Source organism: Lutra lutra, chromosome 2, assembly GCF_902655055.1.
Source record: "Lutra lutra chromosome 2, mLutLut1.2, whole genome shotgun sequence".
Taxonomy (NCBI): domain Eukaryota; kingdom Metazoa; phylum Chordata; class Mammalia; order Carnivora; family Mustelidae; genus Lutra; species Lutra lutra.
Window position 1 is genome coordinate 200,493,004 of NC_062279.1, and position 15,581 is coordinate 200,508,584.

At 37.1% G+C, this 15,581-nt stretch overlaps 1 protein-coding gene across 1 annotated transcript in view; it reads left to right on the forward strand.

The window, feature by feature from the left end:
• The window catches only part of NPFFR2 (neuropeptide FF receptor 2), a 99,323-nt gene that overhangs the window by 77,067 nt on the left and 6,675 nt on the right, over positions 1-15,581 (forward strand). Inside the window, exon 2 of the mRNA XM_047719867.1 lies at positions 5,219-5,553. Coding sequence (XP_047575823.1) covers positions 5,226-5,553 — 328 coding nt within the window. The 5' untranslated portion in view covers positions 5,219-5,225. The remainder of the gene's footprint in view (positions 1-5,218; positions 5,554-15,581) is intronic.

A 15,581-nucleotide genomic window follows, 5' to 3' on the forward strand; every position in this document is an offset into this window, starting at 1 on the left:
TTTATATACTAAATTTAGTTCTTCATATACTAAATTGTAATAATTTATGTATTACTATATATAAATTCTTTATATACTAAATTTTTTATATACTAAATTTATATACTAAATTTTTTATATACTAAATTTAGTAGCTACTTTGTACTGGAAGATTAAAGGGGTCAACACATACAAAGCAATTCATAGAATGCTCAGCACAGAATAGATATCAAAATACTCAAAGTTAATACTCAAAGATAATAAAGTCTGAGCAAATATCATGACCCTACTTTGAGCTACAGTTATTCTGTCCACGAGAACATTAGCCTGAATCATCAGTCCTCCTTTCTTTCCTCGGAGGCATTCTCCTGACGTCTGCGGGCTTGGATTGCGGGCTCGCTGCTTTAAGATCTTCCATTGTTTCCATTTGTTTCTGACCTATTTCTTTGCCACACATTTCTTTTCTCTTCTTTTCTTTTTTTTTAATTTCTTTTCAGCGTAACAGTATTCATTGTTTTTGCACCACACCCAGTGCTCCATGCAATCCGTGCCCTCTACAATACCCACCACCTGGTTCCCCCAACCTCTCACCCCCCACCCCTTCAAAACCCTCAGATTGTTTTTCAGAGTCCGTAGTCTCTCATGGTTCACCTCCCCTTCCAATTTCCCTCAACTTCTTTCTCCATATACACTATGGAGTATGATGCCTCCCTCAGAAAGGATGAATACCCAACTTCTGTAGCAACATGGACAGGACTGGAAGAGATGATGCTGAGTGAAAGAAGTCAAGCAGAGAGAGTCAATTATCATATGGTTTCACTTATTTGTGGAGCATAACAAATAGCATGGAGGACAAGGGGAGATGGAGAGGGCACACATTTCTCATTGTTATTATATGTCTTACTCCATTTTCTTTAATATTTGCAATAAGGAATAGTGTCTCTAGTGCCATGATGAACACCATGACTTGATTGGAAGGCCCAGTGAGGAGTAGGAATAAAGCATGTTCATAGTGACTGTGTCTCTATCTTGATATCATTTTCCATTCTCAATTACTGTTCATCTTCAGTTGTGCAGTTATTTGAAACTTTTTGTGTGATTTGATGGAGACATTTAATTGAATGTGCGACGTTTCTAAAGGCCAATTCTCTTCCTCCCCTGGATAATCCATTCTAACGTGTTTTCGATCAGTCAGGTTCAGCTCAGCTTTCTAATGTATTACCTTAACCTAGGGAGCATCATTTGCAGAAGTCCGGCTTTCATTCAATTTCACCAGTGAAATCACAGACCGTCTAAGACATGATTTAGCTGCGGCAGAGATTTATGCAACATTCGGCATCCCATGCATTAGTAAAACTTACAGTGTCATTCGGGGCCATGTGCTGCTTTTTTTCAGATTATAGATTAATGGGAACCCAGTTTTTTGTTTGTTTTTCATTTTTTTTCCAGTGAAAAGAAGTCCACTGGTTTTTCTCCCAATCTTGGCTATTAATCAGGACCAGATCCGAGAGGGTGGCACTGGCAAAGTTCCTCCTCCCCAGTCCAATGCTTCGAGTCGTGTTTCTGGTTTTTGTTTGTTTTGCTCCAGGAGAGTGCTGGAATCTCTCCTCGGGTAACCTGGACTTCTACAAGACTCATTCATCCTCCCAATTCAGCCCTGTTCAGGCTTTATCCCAGGGTGGTGAAGGGACTGGGGCCAACCCAGGGTCTCCCACTTGTTCCACCGCCGTATGAGGTCGGTTTGACTGTGTCTGACTCTTAGTGCGCAAGTGGGCGAGACGCCTTCTCTACAGTTTTGGCCTTTGGTGCTGGATCCCACAGCTCCCACAGACGCACTTTTGTTCACAGGCTAGTGCTGAATTTTAGTTGTTAAAAGGGCATGCAAAGAGGAGGGATGTCTTTTGCTTCCATGATGCTGATGTCCATGGTGATACTTTTTTTCTTTAAAGATTTCATTTATTTATTTGACAGAGATCACAAGTAGGCAGAGAGGCAGGCAGAGAGAGAGAGAGAAGCAGGCTCCCTGCTGAGCAGAGAGACTGATGCGGGGCTCGATCCCAGCACCCTGAGATCAAGACCTGAGTCGAAGGCAGAGGCTTAACCCACTGAGCCACCCAGGTGCCCCCATGGTGATACATTTGAAAGTGCTTTGAAAATTTAAATATTAGGCATTATTATGATCTCATAATGATTGCCAGTGATTCACCTCCAGTCTGAGCTTGTGCATTTATAACATTTCTGTCCTTCCCATTTTCCCTATCTCTCCTTTTCAATTATTTTAGCAATTTAAGTTGTTATAAATTAGTAACTGTAATACCTTTAGGTTATAATTAACAGAGTATAGTTTAGATCATCCAAATAGATGGAAGTAAATACTGCCAACTTCCTGTGCTTGAATCCTACATGGGGGGAAGAAAAGGAAAAAAATGAAGAACTCAGTAAAATTAATAATAAATACCCTAGTAATAGAGGCAACAGGGCAAAGCCCAAGGAGAGATAGATGACCAAAATGGGAGTGGTGGCCATAGTTCACTTGTGTGTGTCTGGCAGCCTGGGTAGCCCATGACTGTGACAATTTATTGGAGTCTTGGTCATTTTTATGAGTATTTGATATAGGAATGAAGAATATAGACTCTTCTTTCAGAGGACGAATTCTTTAGATGATATGTATGAAACAGTGCATTTAAACTTCATAGGTTAGAGTATTTATGGACTCTTTCTTAGTTGAAATTGGGAGACATATTTATTTTAGGTAAAATGATACTGTTGCTAGCCAGTGTATGACTTACTATGATTGTGAATTTATAAGAATTTAAGCTATGTTGTGGAGGGCACGTATTGCATGGAGCAGTGGGTGTGGTGCATAAACAATGAATTTTGGAACACTGAAAAAAAATTAAATTTTAAAAAAAGAATTTAAGCTATGTCATCTGGTTTTATTCTATATAGTTGCATTCAGATAATGATATGATAACACATTTTTTTCCAGATTATAAAAAAAAAAAACTGGAAACAGGAAAGGTATTTAATTGAAGGAAGATTTTATTTAAAGCTTTTTAATCATCTGTATAGAATTTTTAAGTGCCCAATGAAAAAGATGCCAGATGCAAGAATACCACAGAGCAATTTTCCTTGGTATATTAAATTGAGATAAGGGGATCTTCCCAGGATCAATGAGAAGCTGGCTTTTCTCTGCCTCACTACCATAGTACTATGAGTGGTATTACCCTATCCCCCATTATAGGTTAATTTAGTAGCCGAAACTCTGACCGCATGTACAAAATTCTTACCATTGTGTATCAGGAGGAAAGAACACTTAAATATTACATGTCCTTCTGCTACTCCTCTGTACTGCATGTTGCTATCTTGCCACATAGAGTTTTCAAGCCAATAATAGGAATAGTGAAATCTTGCTTACTCAAATTCCATCCTTTTTCTCTCTCCAAGCCTTCACCCTACCCCACACTCACTTTCTTTTCATTTTTCATTTTTATTCGGGCTTAGGGACATTAAATATTGAAAAGCAGAGATGAGCCTTAAAAATTAAAGGGAAGAAATAAAATGGCAAAATATCGGAGAGAAATGTTTTTATTGACTTGTTTTATATTTATATACTTGTCTTATAGTAACTTACTTACTCTTTACTGTACCTAAAATAGAAAAAACTATCCAAAGTCAAGTATCTGAAATGAATACTATGAACCTTAATCTTTATGCAGTATTTATAAGAATAAACATACTCCCGGGGCGCCTGGGTGGCTCAGTGGGTTAAAGCCTCTGCCTTCGGCTTAGGTCATGATCCCAGGGTCCTGGGATCGAGCCCCACATTGGGCTCTCTGCTCTGCAGGGAGCCTGCTTCCTCCTCTCTCTCTCTGCCTGCCTCTCTGCCTACTTGTGATCTCTGTCAAATGGATAAATAAAATCTTAAAAAAAAAAAAAGAATAAACATACTCCCCTAAAATAATAAGGTATGCACTTGAAACACTGGAAAATATAGTGATAATGAGGTATGCAGAAAATAGTTAACAAGCAGGCCTGAACCTGCTATCTTTAGAAAGGACTGCTCACAAGGTCTGCCCTTGGTTAGAGTCTGGGAACTTAAGTCAAATACAATTCCTTATATTGCTATAAAGTGTCCATAAATGGTGAGAGTGCTTATTATACCTAATCTGTACAAACAACATTGTTTCTTCTGCACACCTGCTTTCCATCAGGGAGTGTGAAATTTTGATACCGCTAGGAGGAATGTACCATGTGATTGTTCTCCAATTAAAAACCTAGGGCACTGAGTTTCTAATGAGCTTCCCTGGTAGACAACACTTCATACGTGTTGTTGAACTCATTGCTAGAGGAATTAACTCACCATGTAATTCCACTGAGAGAGAGTCTTAGAAGCTGGTTTACTGCAGGTTTTATCTTACGTGCCTTGCTATTTGCTGATCTTGCTTGGTATCCTGCTTTAATAAATATTAGCTGTGGATACACCAAATGCTAAATCCTCTGAAGCCTTCTAGTAAATCACCAGATCTGGACATGTTCTTGAGGACCTCAGACATATAAGGTTGACTGACATGTCTACATGAAGATATATGGATTCCAAATAAAAATATTTATTGAATACATACTGTGTGAATGGAATTATGTTAAGTGAAGCCAAGGCAAATATGGGCTTATTTTAAGAAATTCACAGTATAGTGGCTATCCATGCATATATAAAAGACATATTCAATTAACTCAGTCAAAGCAGAATAAGAAATCTACAAGAAGTTTATTTCAAAGGCAGTTTTAAAGATGGAGACACCTCATCTTGTTTAAATTGCCAGGAAAGCTAAAAACATGTAAGTTAGCCTTAAAGGAACAAGTAGGTTTTGACAGGTTATGATACCTAGAGACAGGAGAAAAGGAATTTCAAAAGGTTTCACTTACAGAGTTTCCCTTGAAACTTTGCAAATGAATAGGAGGTATAATAAAGTGAAATACAGAGCATACTGAGGACATAGAAAATATACTAATTGTTATTTATGAAACAAAGTGGAAATTTAAAGTTCTCTTGGTTAAAATTCTAATAATTCGACTGTATTATATATAGCTCCGTTCCATGCAGAATTAATGGATTATTATAGAAGGACCATCAAAATCCCCTTGCACTTTAAAAGTATTCCTTTTAAACTCATGTACATAACTTATGTTCTATTGGCTTCTAATTATGATTTTTCTTTTCTACCTCTCCTTTGTTCAGGTCCATCATGAATGAGAGATGGGACTCAAACTCTTCAGAAAACTGGCATGATATTTGGAGTATCAATGACACAAAGTATCACCTATACTCAGATATCAATATCACCTATGTGAACTACTATCTTCACCAGCCTCAAGTGGCAGCAATCTTCATTATTTCCTACTTTCTCATCTTCGTCCTGTGCATGGTGGGAAATACAGTAGTTTGTTTTACTGTGATGAGGAAAAAACATATGCACACCGTCACTAATCTCTTTATCCTGAACCTGGCAATAAGTGATTTACTGGTTGGCATATTTTGCATGCCTATCACACTGCTGGACAATATTATAGCAGGTATGTTGACTTGTGTATGGTGCAAGGATGAAAGGAGGGAATTTCTGTCTCCTAAGCCTGCAACCGTGGCAGGGCCATTCATTCATTCATAAATTCTTATGGAGTTCCAAGAAAGGCTCCGAGTACGTACCCTCATAGGGTCTATATTTTAAAGGAGGAGAAAGACAATAAACAAATAGATACAGTGTAAGTAGTCAGAGATTGATAAGAATTAGGGATAAAAATAAAGCAGGTGACAGAGATGAAGAGTAGAAACTTTTTTTTTAGAGTACTCACTGAAGGTCATCGGAGAATGAAATCTAACATCTTTTACTAAAGACTTTGAATTTTCTTGTGTGGTTCAGGGCACATATAATGTAGAAATATTATTGGTAATAGTATGCAGTGCAAAGTTCAGAAACTGATAACTCTGGTTTCAATTGACCCAATGTCTTCAATCTAACAGCAGGCATTGAGGCCCTCTTGTGGTTAGCGATGGAGATTTCCAATAGTTTTTGAGGGAAGATGAGCAGCAATCCCAATGATTTCTCCAAAATGGTAGTTCATCGTGATAAGGGACGAATGCAACACAAGTAACTCCACATTGTAGCGGTCTGGGTACTACTGTAGAGTCCCTCCGGCCTGTATGACTACTTCTCTAGCGCTACATCATGTACTCTGAAAGTGTGGTGTATCTCCAGCTCCCAGAACCATTTTGGTGCATAGCACCTGCTTACTAAGAATTTGTTGTATTAATTAATGAATGGTACTCACGATATTCATAGTCCAGATCTGTAGAAGAAAGAAAATGATGGGAGGTAGGTGAGGGGGTGGGGTAACTGGGTGATGGGCATTCAGGAAGGCACCCGAAGTAAGAACTGGCTGATGAGTATGCAGCTGATGAGTCGCCGAAGTCTACCTCTGAAGTTATAACACAGTAGATGTTAATTAAGTTGAACTTAAATTTTTAAAAAATTTAAATGATAGTATAGTTGCATAACAAAAATATTTAGAGCAACGTGAGCTCTGTCATAGTTCTTAGCCTTTCATAGCATTTTCAGTTTACTAAAGAATAAGAGGTTTCTCTTCGGATTTCTGTTTCCTTCCCTTCTCTGGAGCAGGAGCTGGGGAGAGTTGAAGAGTGCCTCTTTTAGCATCTGTACTCATCGATTCTGCATTTTGTGAGGTCTGGCATTAAAAATAAATTATCAAGAATGTACATTTTTAAAAAAATTTTTATTAACATATAATTTATTATTAGCCCCAGGGGTACAGGTCTGTGAATCACCAGGTTTACACACTTCCCAGCACTCACCATAGCACATACAAGAATGCACATTTTTAAAACAAGGTACATTTTAAGATATTGTGTGAGGCAAAAAGAGTGAAAGAATTGATTTAAATTATTGTCATCACTCTCAAGAAACTTATTTTTCCAGTAAGAAATGCTCTCAGTATCTCCCTCCTCTAAGTATTTATAATGAAATTATCTCAGCTTCTCCATACACATTATTACCCTTCCTTACCTCTAGTTACTCTATACTGTATAGTACTCTCCTATTTCTAAGCAACTTGTTTCCATAATGTATTCCATAATGAAACCATAATGTTTCCATAATGTATTATCTTCACATTGTGGGAGAGGTACATTAGTTGTCTGAATCCTCTCTTACCACAAGAGGTAGTTTCCCTCACCAGACTCCACTAAAATGACATAGAACAAAAGAACGTAAATGCATAGAAACTGTCAGATACTGCTGAATAGGAAGTTGGGAAAGCAGGATTGGCTGGAATTGTGTACAAATGCAATCAGATGCATATATATAGACATACAAATACACATTCACACTCTTTGTCTCCTCTCATTTTCCCAGTGTAATTAGAATTTTTTAAGTCAGTATGCAGAGAATACATTCCTAACGTTACATGTATCTTAGCCCTGGTGAGGCATGCCGAGTGCTAGGATATCAATGTCTATCTTATAAAATGTATTCTTGGATTTAATCATATTTTGATTTGCTTAGTTTGGGGTATGTACCTATAAGTCACATATCCTCAAATTCTCTTCCGGGAGTGTTAATATCTTGTCAACACCTTCAAATGTATCAGGCAACCTGTGAATTGCATCTTTTTTCTGGAGAGCCGCCCCCTGGTGCTCTCCACCCTTGTGTTCTATTCAGACATCTTACCCTTCAGGCATGGAGATCAGTGGCTACTGCTCTGGGATGTCCCTTCACTGAAACCCTAATGATTCTCTTCACGTCTCTTTTCTGGAGCCATGTCTTCTTCCTTGGTTAATTCTCTATCACTTTCCTGAGAAAGTGTGCATTAAGAGTTAAAAAAAATGAGATCTGGTTTGTCTGCAATTATACTTATTCTGCCCTCATATTGGATTATAGTTAGCTGCATAAAGTATTCAAGGATATTGTTATTGCTAAGAAACCTGACATTACTGCTAAAAAATCTAAAGACATTACACGCTTGCTTCTTTTATCGTGATTTGCATTTTGTTTTTTCTCCTGAAAATTCCCAGGACTTCTCTTTATCTTTAGTGTTCTGAATTTCAGGCAATTTTGCCTTGAAAAAAATCTTTTATATTTTTTGTTTATTGTGTTGGACACACACCAGGCCCTTTCAATCAAAAATAGAATGCCTCTTAATCCTGGGGAATTTTCTTGTATAATTCCCTTCCATTTTACCTTTTTCAATTCCTATTAGATAGTGGAGGTTCCGGGTTGCTGTTTTTTAAAAAAATCTTTTTCATTCTCTCTCCCTAATTGTTCCGTTTTCAAAGATTTTCTCAATTTTCTCTTGTAGACATTATATTGAGTTCTATGTTGTCATGTTTTAAATTCTTTGAGCTATTTTCATTTTCTGCATGTTTCTTATACTATCAGGCACATTTCATTGATGAAATGTGTTGTATCTGAGGTTTATTTTTTATTTTTTTAATTTTAATCCCAGTTAGTTGTTTTATATTACTTTCAGGTGTACAAGATAAGGATTCAAAAATTACACACACCACCTGGTGCTCCTCATAACAAGTACATGCCTTAATCCCCATCACCTGCTTAACCCATCCTCCCACCCATCTCGCCTTTGATGACCATTAGTTTATTCTCTATAGTTCAGACCCTGTTTCTCAGTTTGTCTTTTCCCCTAAGCTGGTTTGTTTTGTTTCTTAAATTCTGCATGGGAGTGAAATCATATGGTATTTATCTTTCTCTGACAGGCTTATTTTGCTTAGCATTGTACTCTCTAGGTCCACCCATGTAGTTGGAAACTGCAAGATTTCATTCTTTTTTGTGGCTGAATAATATTCCATTGCATGTATATATGTGGGGGGGGTTGCACACATATATATGCATATATATATATATATATATATACATATATATATATATATATATAAAGCTATACATATACACACCACTTTACATATATATACACATACCACATTGCATATATACACATACCACATTGCATATGTATATACACATACACACATCATTTTGCAGATCCATATATACCACATTGCATATATATATCACATTGCATATATATACCACACATATGTATATACCACATTGCATATATGTGTATACCTCATTGCGCGCACACACACACACACACACACACACACCACATCTTTATCCATTCCTCAATCAATGGGAAACTTGGCTGTTTCCCTGATGCTAAGTGCTGATGAACATCTTTTCATGTGTCTATTGGGCACCTGTACATTGTCATTGGAGAAATGTCTGCTCATGTCATCTGCCCATTTTTTAATGGGGTTATTTGATTTTTGGGTGCTGAGTTGTTTAAGTTCTTAAATTCTTTGTTAAGTTCTTTATATATCTTCTTCAATCACATAGGTTGCCTTTTAGTTTTGTTGACTGCCTTTGCTGTGCCAAAGCTTTTTTATTTTGATAAAGTCCCAATATTTTTTTATAATTTTTTAAATTTTTTTTCAGCATAACAGTATTCATTGTTTTTGAACCACACCCAGTGCTCCATACAATCCGTGCCCTCTCCAATACCCACCACCTGGTTCCCCCAACATCCCACCCCCCACCCCTTCAAAACCCTCAGATTGCTTTTCAGAGTCCATAGTCTCTCATGGTTTACCTCCCCTTCCAATTTTCCTCAACTCCCTTCTCTCCATCTCCCCTTGTCCTCCATGCTATTTGTTATGCTCCACAAATAAGTGAAACCATATGATAATTGACTCTCTCTGCTTGACTTCTTTCACTCAGCATCATCTCTTCCAGTCCGGTCCATGTTGCTACAAAAGTTGGGTATTCATCCTTTCTTATGGAGGCATCATACTCCATAGTGTATATGGACCACATCTTCCTTATCCATTCATCCGTTGAAGGGCATCTTGGTTCTTTCCACAGTTGGGTGACTGTGGCCATTGCTGCTATAAACATTGGGGTACAGATGGCCCTTCTTTTCACTACATCTGTATCTTGGGGGTAAATACCCAGTAGTGCAATGGCAGGGTCATAGGGAAGTTCTATTTTTAATTTCTTGAGGAATCTCCACACTGTTCTCCAAAGTGGCTACACCAACTTGCATTCCCACCAACACTGTAAGAGAGTTCCCCTTTCTCCACATCCCCTCCAACACATGTTGTTTCCTGTCTTGCTAATTTTGGCCATTCTAACTGGTGTAAGGTGGTATCTCAATGTGGTTTTAATTTGAATCTCCCTGATGGCTAGTGATGATGAACATTTTTTCATGTGTCTGATAGCCATTTGTATGTCTTCATTGGAGAAGTGTCTGTTCATATCTTCTGCCCATTTTTTGATATGATTGTTTTGTGTGTGTTGAGTTTGAGGAGTTCTTTATAGATCCTGGAATCAACCTTTTGTCTGTACTGTCATTTGCAAATATCTTCTCCCATTCCGTGGGTTGCCTCTTTGTTTTGTTGACTGTTTCCTTTGCTGTGCAGAAGCTTTTGATTTTGATGAAGTCCCAAAAGTTCATTTTCGCTTTTGTTTCCTTTGCCTTTGGAGACATATCTTGAAAGAAGTTGCTGTGGCTGATATCGAAGAGGTTACTGCCTTTATTCTCCTCTAGGACTTTATTCTCCTCTAGGATTCTGATGGATTCCTGTCTCACGTTGAGGTCTTTTATCCATTTTGAGTTTATCTCTGTGTACGGTGTAAGAGAATGGTCGAGTTTCATTCTTCTACATATAGCTGTCCAGTTTTCCCAGCACCATTTATTGAAGAGACTGTCTTTTTTCCACTGTATATTTTTTCCTGTTTTGTCGAAGATTATTTGACCATAGAGTTGAGGGTCCATATCTGGGCTCTCTACTCTGTTCCACTGGTCTATGTGTCTGTTTTTATGCCAGTACCATGCTGTCTTCGTGATCACAGCTTTGTAGTAAAGCTTGAAATCCGGTAACGTGATGCCCCCAATTTTATTTTTGTTTTTCAACATTTCCTTAGCGACTTGGGGTCTCTTCTGATTCCATACAAATTTTAGGATTATTTGCTCCAGCTCTTTGAAAAATACTGGTGGAATTTTGATCGGAATGGCATTAAAACTATAGATTGCTCTAGGCAGTATAGATATTTTAACAATGTTTATTCTTCCGATCCAAGAGCATGGAATGGTCTTCCATCTTTTTGTGTCTTCTTCAATTTCTTTCATGAGTGTTCTGTAGTTCCTCAAGTACAGATCCTTTACCTCTTTGGTTAGGTTTATTCCCAGGTATCTTATGGTTCTTTGTGCTATAGTAAAGGGAATCGATTCTCTAATTTCCCTTTCTGTATTTTCATTGTTAGTGTATAAGAAAGCCACTGATTTCTGTACATTGACTTTGTATCCTGCCTGGTTGCTGAGTTGCTGTGAGTTCTAGTAGTTTGGGGTGGAGTCTTTTGGGTTTTCCATATAAAGAATCATGTCATCTGCGAAGAGAGAGAGTTTGACTTCTTCATTGCCAATTTGGATATCTTTTATTTCTCTTTGTTGTCTGATTGCTGTTGCTAGGACTTCTAATACTATGTTGAACAAGAGTGGTGAGAGTGGGCATCCTTGTCGTGTTCCTGATCTCAATGGGAAGGCTGCAAGCTTTTTCCCATTGAGGATGATATTTGCTGTGGGTCTTTCATAGATAGATTTGATGAAGTTCAGGAATGTTCCCTCTATCCCTATACTTTGAAGTGTTTTAATCAGGAACGGATGCTGGATTTTGTCAAATGCTTTTTCTGCATCAATTGAGAGGACCATGTCCCAATATTTTTTGTTTGTTTGTTTCCTTTGCCTCTGGAGACATCTCAAGAAAAAAGTTATGATGTCAGAGAAGTTACTTTCTGTGTTCTCCTCTAGGATTTTTATGGTTTCAAGTTTATTTTTGTGTATGGTATAAGAAAGTGGCCCAGTTTTCCCAACACTATTTGTTGAAGAGACATTCTTTTTCCCATCCAATATTCTTTCTTGATTTGTGGAAGATTAACTGCCAATATACTTATGGGTTTATTTCTGGGTTTTCAATTTTGTTCCATTGATCTATGTGTCTGTTTTTTTGCTAATACAATACTGTTTTGATTACTACAGCTTTGTAATATAACTTGAAGTCTGGGATTGTGATGCCTCCAGCTTTGCTTTTCTTTTTCAAGATTGTTTTGGTTATTTGGGGTCTTTTGTGATTGCATATAAATTTTAGGATTGTTTATACTAGTTCTGTGAAAAATGCTGTTTGTATTTCGATAGGCATTGGGAATATAAACATTTTACCAATATTTGTTTTTCTAATCCATAAGCATAGAATTTTTCCATTTCTTTATGTCATCTTTCATCAGTGTTTTATGGTTTTCAGAGTACAGGTCTTTTACCTCTGATTAGGTTTCTTCCTAGATATCTTATTTGTGGTGCAATTTTAAATGGGATTGTTAATTTCTCTTTCTGCTGCTTCAGTACTAGCATATAGAAATGCAACAGATTTCTGTACACTAATTTTGTATCCTTTACTAAATTGGTGTATCAGTTCTAGCAGTTTTTTGGCAGTCTTTCAGATTTTCAGTATGGATTATCAGGTCATCTGAAAATAGTGAAAGTTTTACTTCTTCCTTACTTATTTGGATGCCTTTTCTTTCTTTTTCTTGTCTGATTTCTGTGACTAGGACTTATGGTACTATGTTGAACAAAAGTGGTGAGAGTGGACATCCTTCCCTTATTCCTGATCTTAGGAGAAAAGCTCTTAGCTTTTCCTCATTAAGGATGATGTTAGCTGTGGGCTTTTTATATTTAGCCTTTATTATGTTGAGGTATGTTCCCTCTTAACCTACTTTGCTGAAGGTTTTTATCATGAATGATGTTGAATCTTGTCAAATGCTTTTTCTGCCCCTATTAAAATGATCGTATAGTTGTTATCCTTTCTCTTATTGATATATATGTCTTGATTGATTTGTGAATATTGAACCACTCTTGCAAACCATGAATAAACCCCACCTGGTTGTGGTGAATGATTTTTCTAATGTATTATTGGATTCAGTTTGCTAGTATTTTGTTGACGATTTCTGCATCTCTGTTCTTCAGAGATACTGACTTATAGTTCTCTTTTTTATGGTGTCTTTACTGGGTTTTGGTATTAGGGTAATGCTGGCCCCATACAGTGAGTTTGGAAGTGTTCCTTCCTTTTCTATTTTTTGAAATAGTTTGAAGAGAATACGTATTAACTCTACTTTAAAGACTTGGTAGAATTCACCTTGAAGCCATCTGGTCCAGGAGCTTTTGTTGGGAGTTTTGTGATTACTGATACAATTTCTTTGTTGGTAATTGGTCTGTTCAACTTTTCTATTGCTTCCTGTTTCAGTTTTGGTAGGTTATATGTTTCTAGGAATTTATCCATCTCTTCTAGGTTGTATATTCTCATAACCGTTTTATATTTCTGTGGTGTTGGTTGTTGTTTTTTTCTCATCTGTAATTTTATTTGTGTCCTGTCTCCTTTTTTCTTTATATGTCTGGCTATTTTCCTCTATTTGATTTATATTGGTTTTCTCTTAAGTTTATTTTTTCCTTTTTGTTATAGTCACTTTTATATTTGAGGTTTCCCTTATGTCAGTTGCTACTTAGCTGTTTGTGTTTCAAAGTGAGACACAATATGGCTGACTTGGACCTCTCTGTGCCTTAAATTCGAGGTCAGGCCCACTCTTGACTCATTAGTTTGGGCCATTCACTGGGAAATCCACGACTGTCAAAATCTGCACAACAGTCTTCTTGGAAGGATTACATTCCTCAGAAAGAAATTCTCTGATCTATTGCCTTAGGAATCCTAACACCGGCTGCTATGTTCCAGAGTCCAGTGGGTCTCTGGGCAACAGTACTGGATAGAGAATATTTTTACTTAATCCTTGGGCATCATCGCGGTACCCACTCCACCTGCATCTAGAGAGTCAGAGTCTAGAGCCACTTTGCTTCCACCTCCTGATACTAACTTCCATCCTTATGCCGGCCAGGGGAAAAGCAAGGGGCATCTGGTTACATTTATTCATAACTCAGCCAACTGTGTTATTTTCCCACTTTCACATTCTTTCTATTTGAGTTTTATTTTCCCTAGTGCTTTCATTTTAATGGAATTTAGTGAGGGAGGTGAGATAAATCATGTGCTTATTCTTTATTTTTGACCAAAGGCTATTCACACTCTTTTTGTTTAATATTATAACAGCCAAATAATTCTAGGACTGGGAAAACATGCTCTTTCTTGGTTTCTACTCAGTGGAGTCACTCAAGCATCTATTTTAAGATGGTCTAGATAGATGACAAATAGTTTTTTTTAGATATACTTGGATTAGATTTGAGGGAATATTTAAAATTAGTTAAGAAATCTTAAAAATAAGTTGCACAGGGCCACCTGGGTGGCTCAGTGGGTTAAGCCTCTGCCTTCGGCTCAGGTCATGATCTCAGGATTCTGGGATCGAGCCCTGCATCAGGCTCTCTGCTCAGCAGGGAGCCTGCGTCCTCCTTTCTCTCTGCCTGTCTCTCTGCCTACTTGTGATCTCTATCTGTCAAATAAAATCTTTAAAAAAAAAGTTGCACAATCTTTTAAAAAATTAAGTTGTATATTTCTCAGATTTTTAAAATTTAACTAGAACAGTTACTAGTGGAAGAACATTACTTTCCTAAAATAGTAGATGGGTGGTTATATCAACCTGTTATATTTCTTTTATAAACTTGCTAGTAAATGAGGTTTGATTAGAAAGTAATTCAAATAGACTGATTTTGTTCATGCAAAGTGCTCTTTATTCTCAAAGTATGTCTTAGTTAGCTCAGGCTACTATAAAAAAATACCACAGACTAGGTGGCTTAAACAATAAGACATTTATCTTCTGTTTCAGAGGCTAGAAGTTTGAGATCAGGGTGATAGCATGGTCAGGTTCTTGGTGAGGGTCCAATTTTTGGTTTGTAGGCAGCCACATTCTTGCTGTGTGCTCACAGGGACTTTCCTCAGTACATGTTCATGGAAAGGAAAACTCTCTTCTTCTAATGGCAGTAATCCCATCATGTGGTCACCACTCCTGTGGCATTATCTAAATGTAGTTACTTTCCAGAGGCCCCTCCTCTAAATACACGAGGGCTTAAGGCTTCAATATATGAATTTAAATGGGGGGGAACACAAATATTTACTCTATAACAATGTAAATTGTCTCATTACATAATATATGAATAAATACTAATCTTATTTATAACAATGTAAATTGTCTCATTACATAATATATGAATAAATACTAATCTTATTTATTCTACATGAACCTCTTATTCCTCATAATTTATGGGGTATATTTCCAAATTATAAAACCAATATACTTCCTGTCTTATTCATTTAAAGGGCTTTATTGCATAAGGGTTAATGGTTTAGGCTCTAGAACCATACAGCTGGGGTTGAAATCCTAAATATGTTGCTAAGTAGCTGTGGAAAGGCATGTGATATTTGTGTATATATTACCTAGTCTATATCATGAGGAGGAGAATAAGCCTTCAAAAGCCTGTTTGGGGAATTAGCTAAGTTAATAGATACTAAGCACTTACTACAA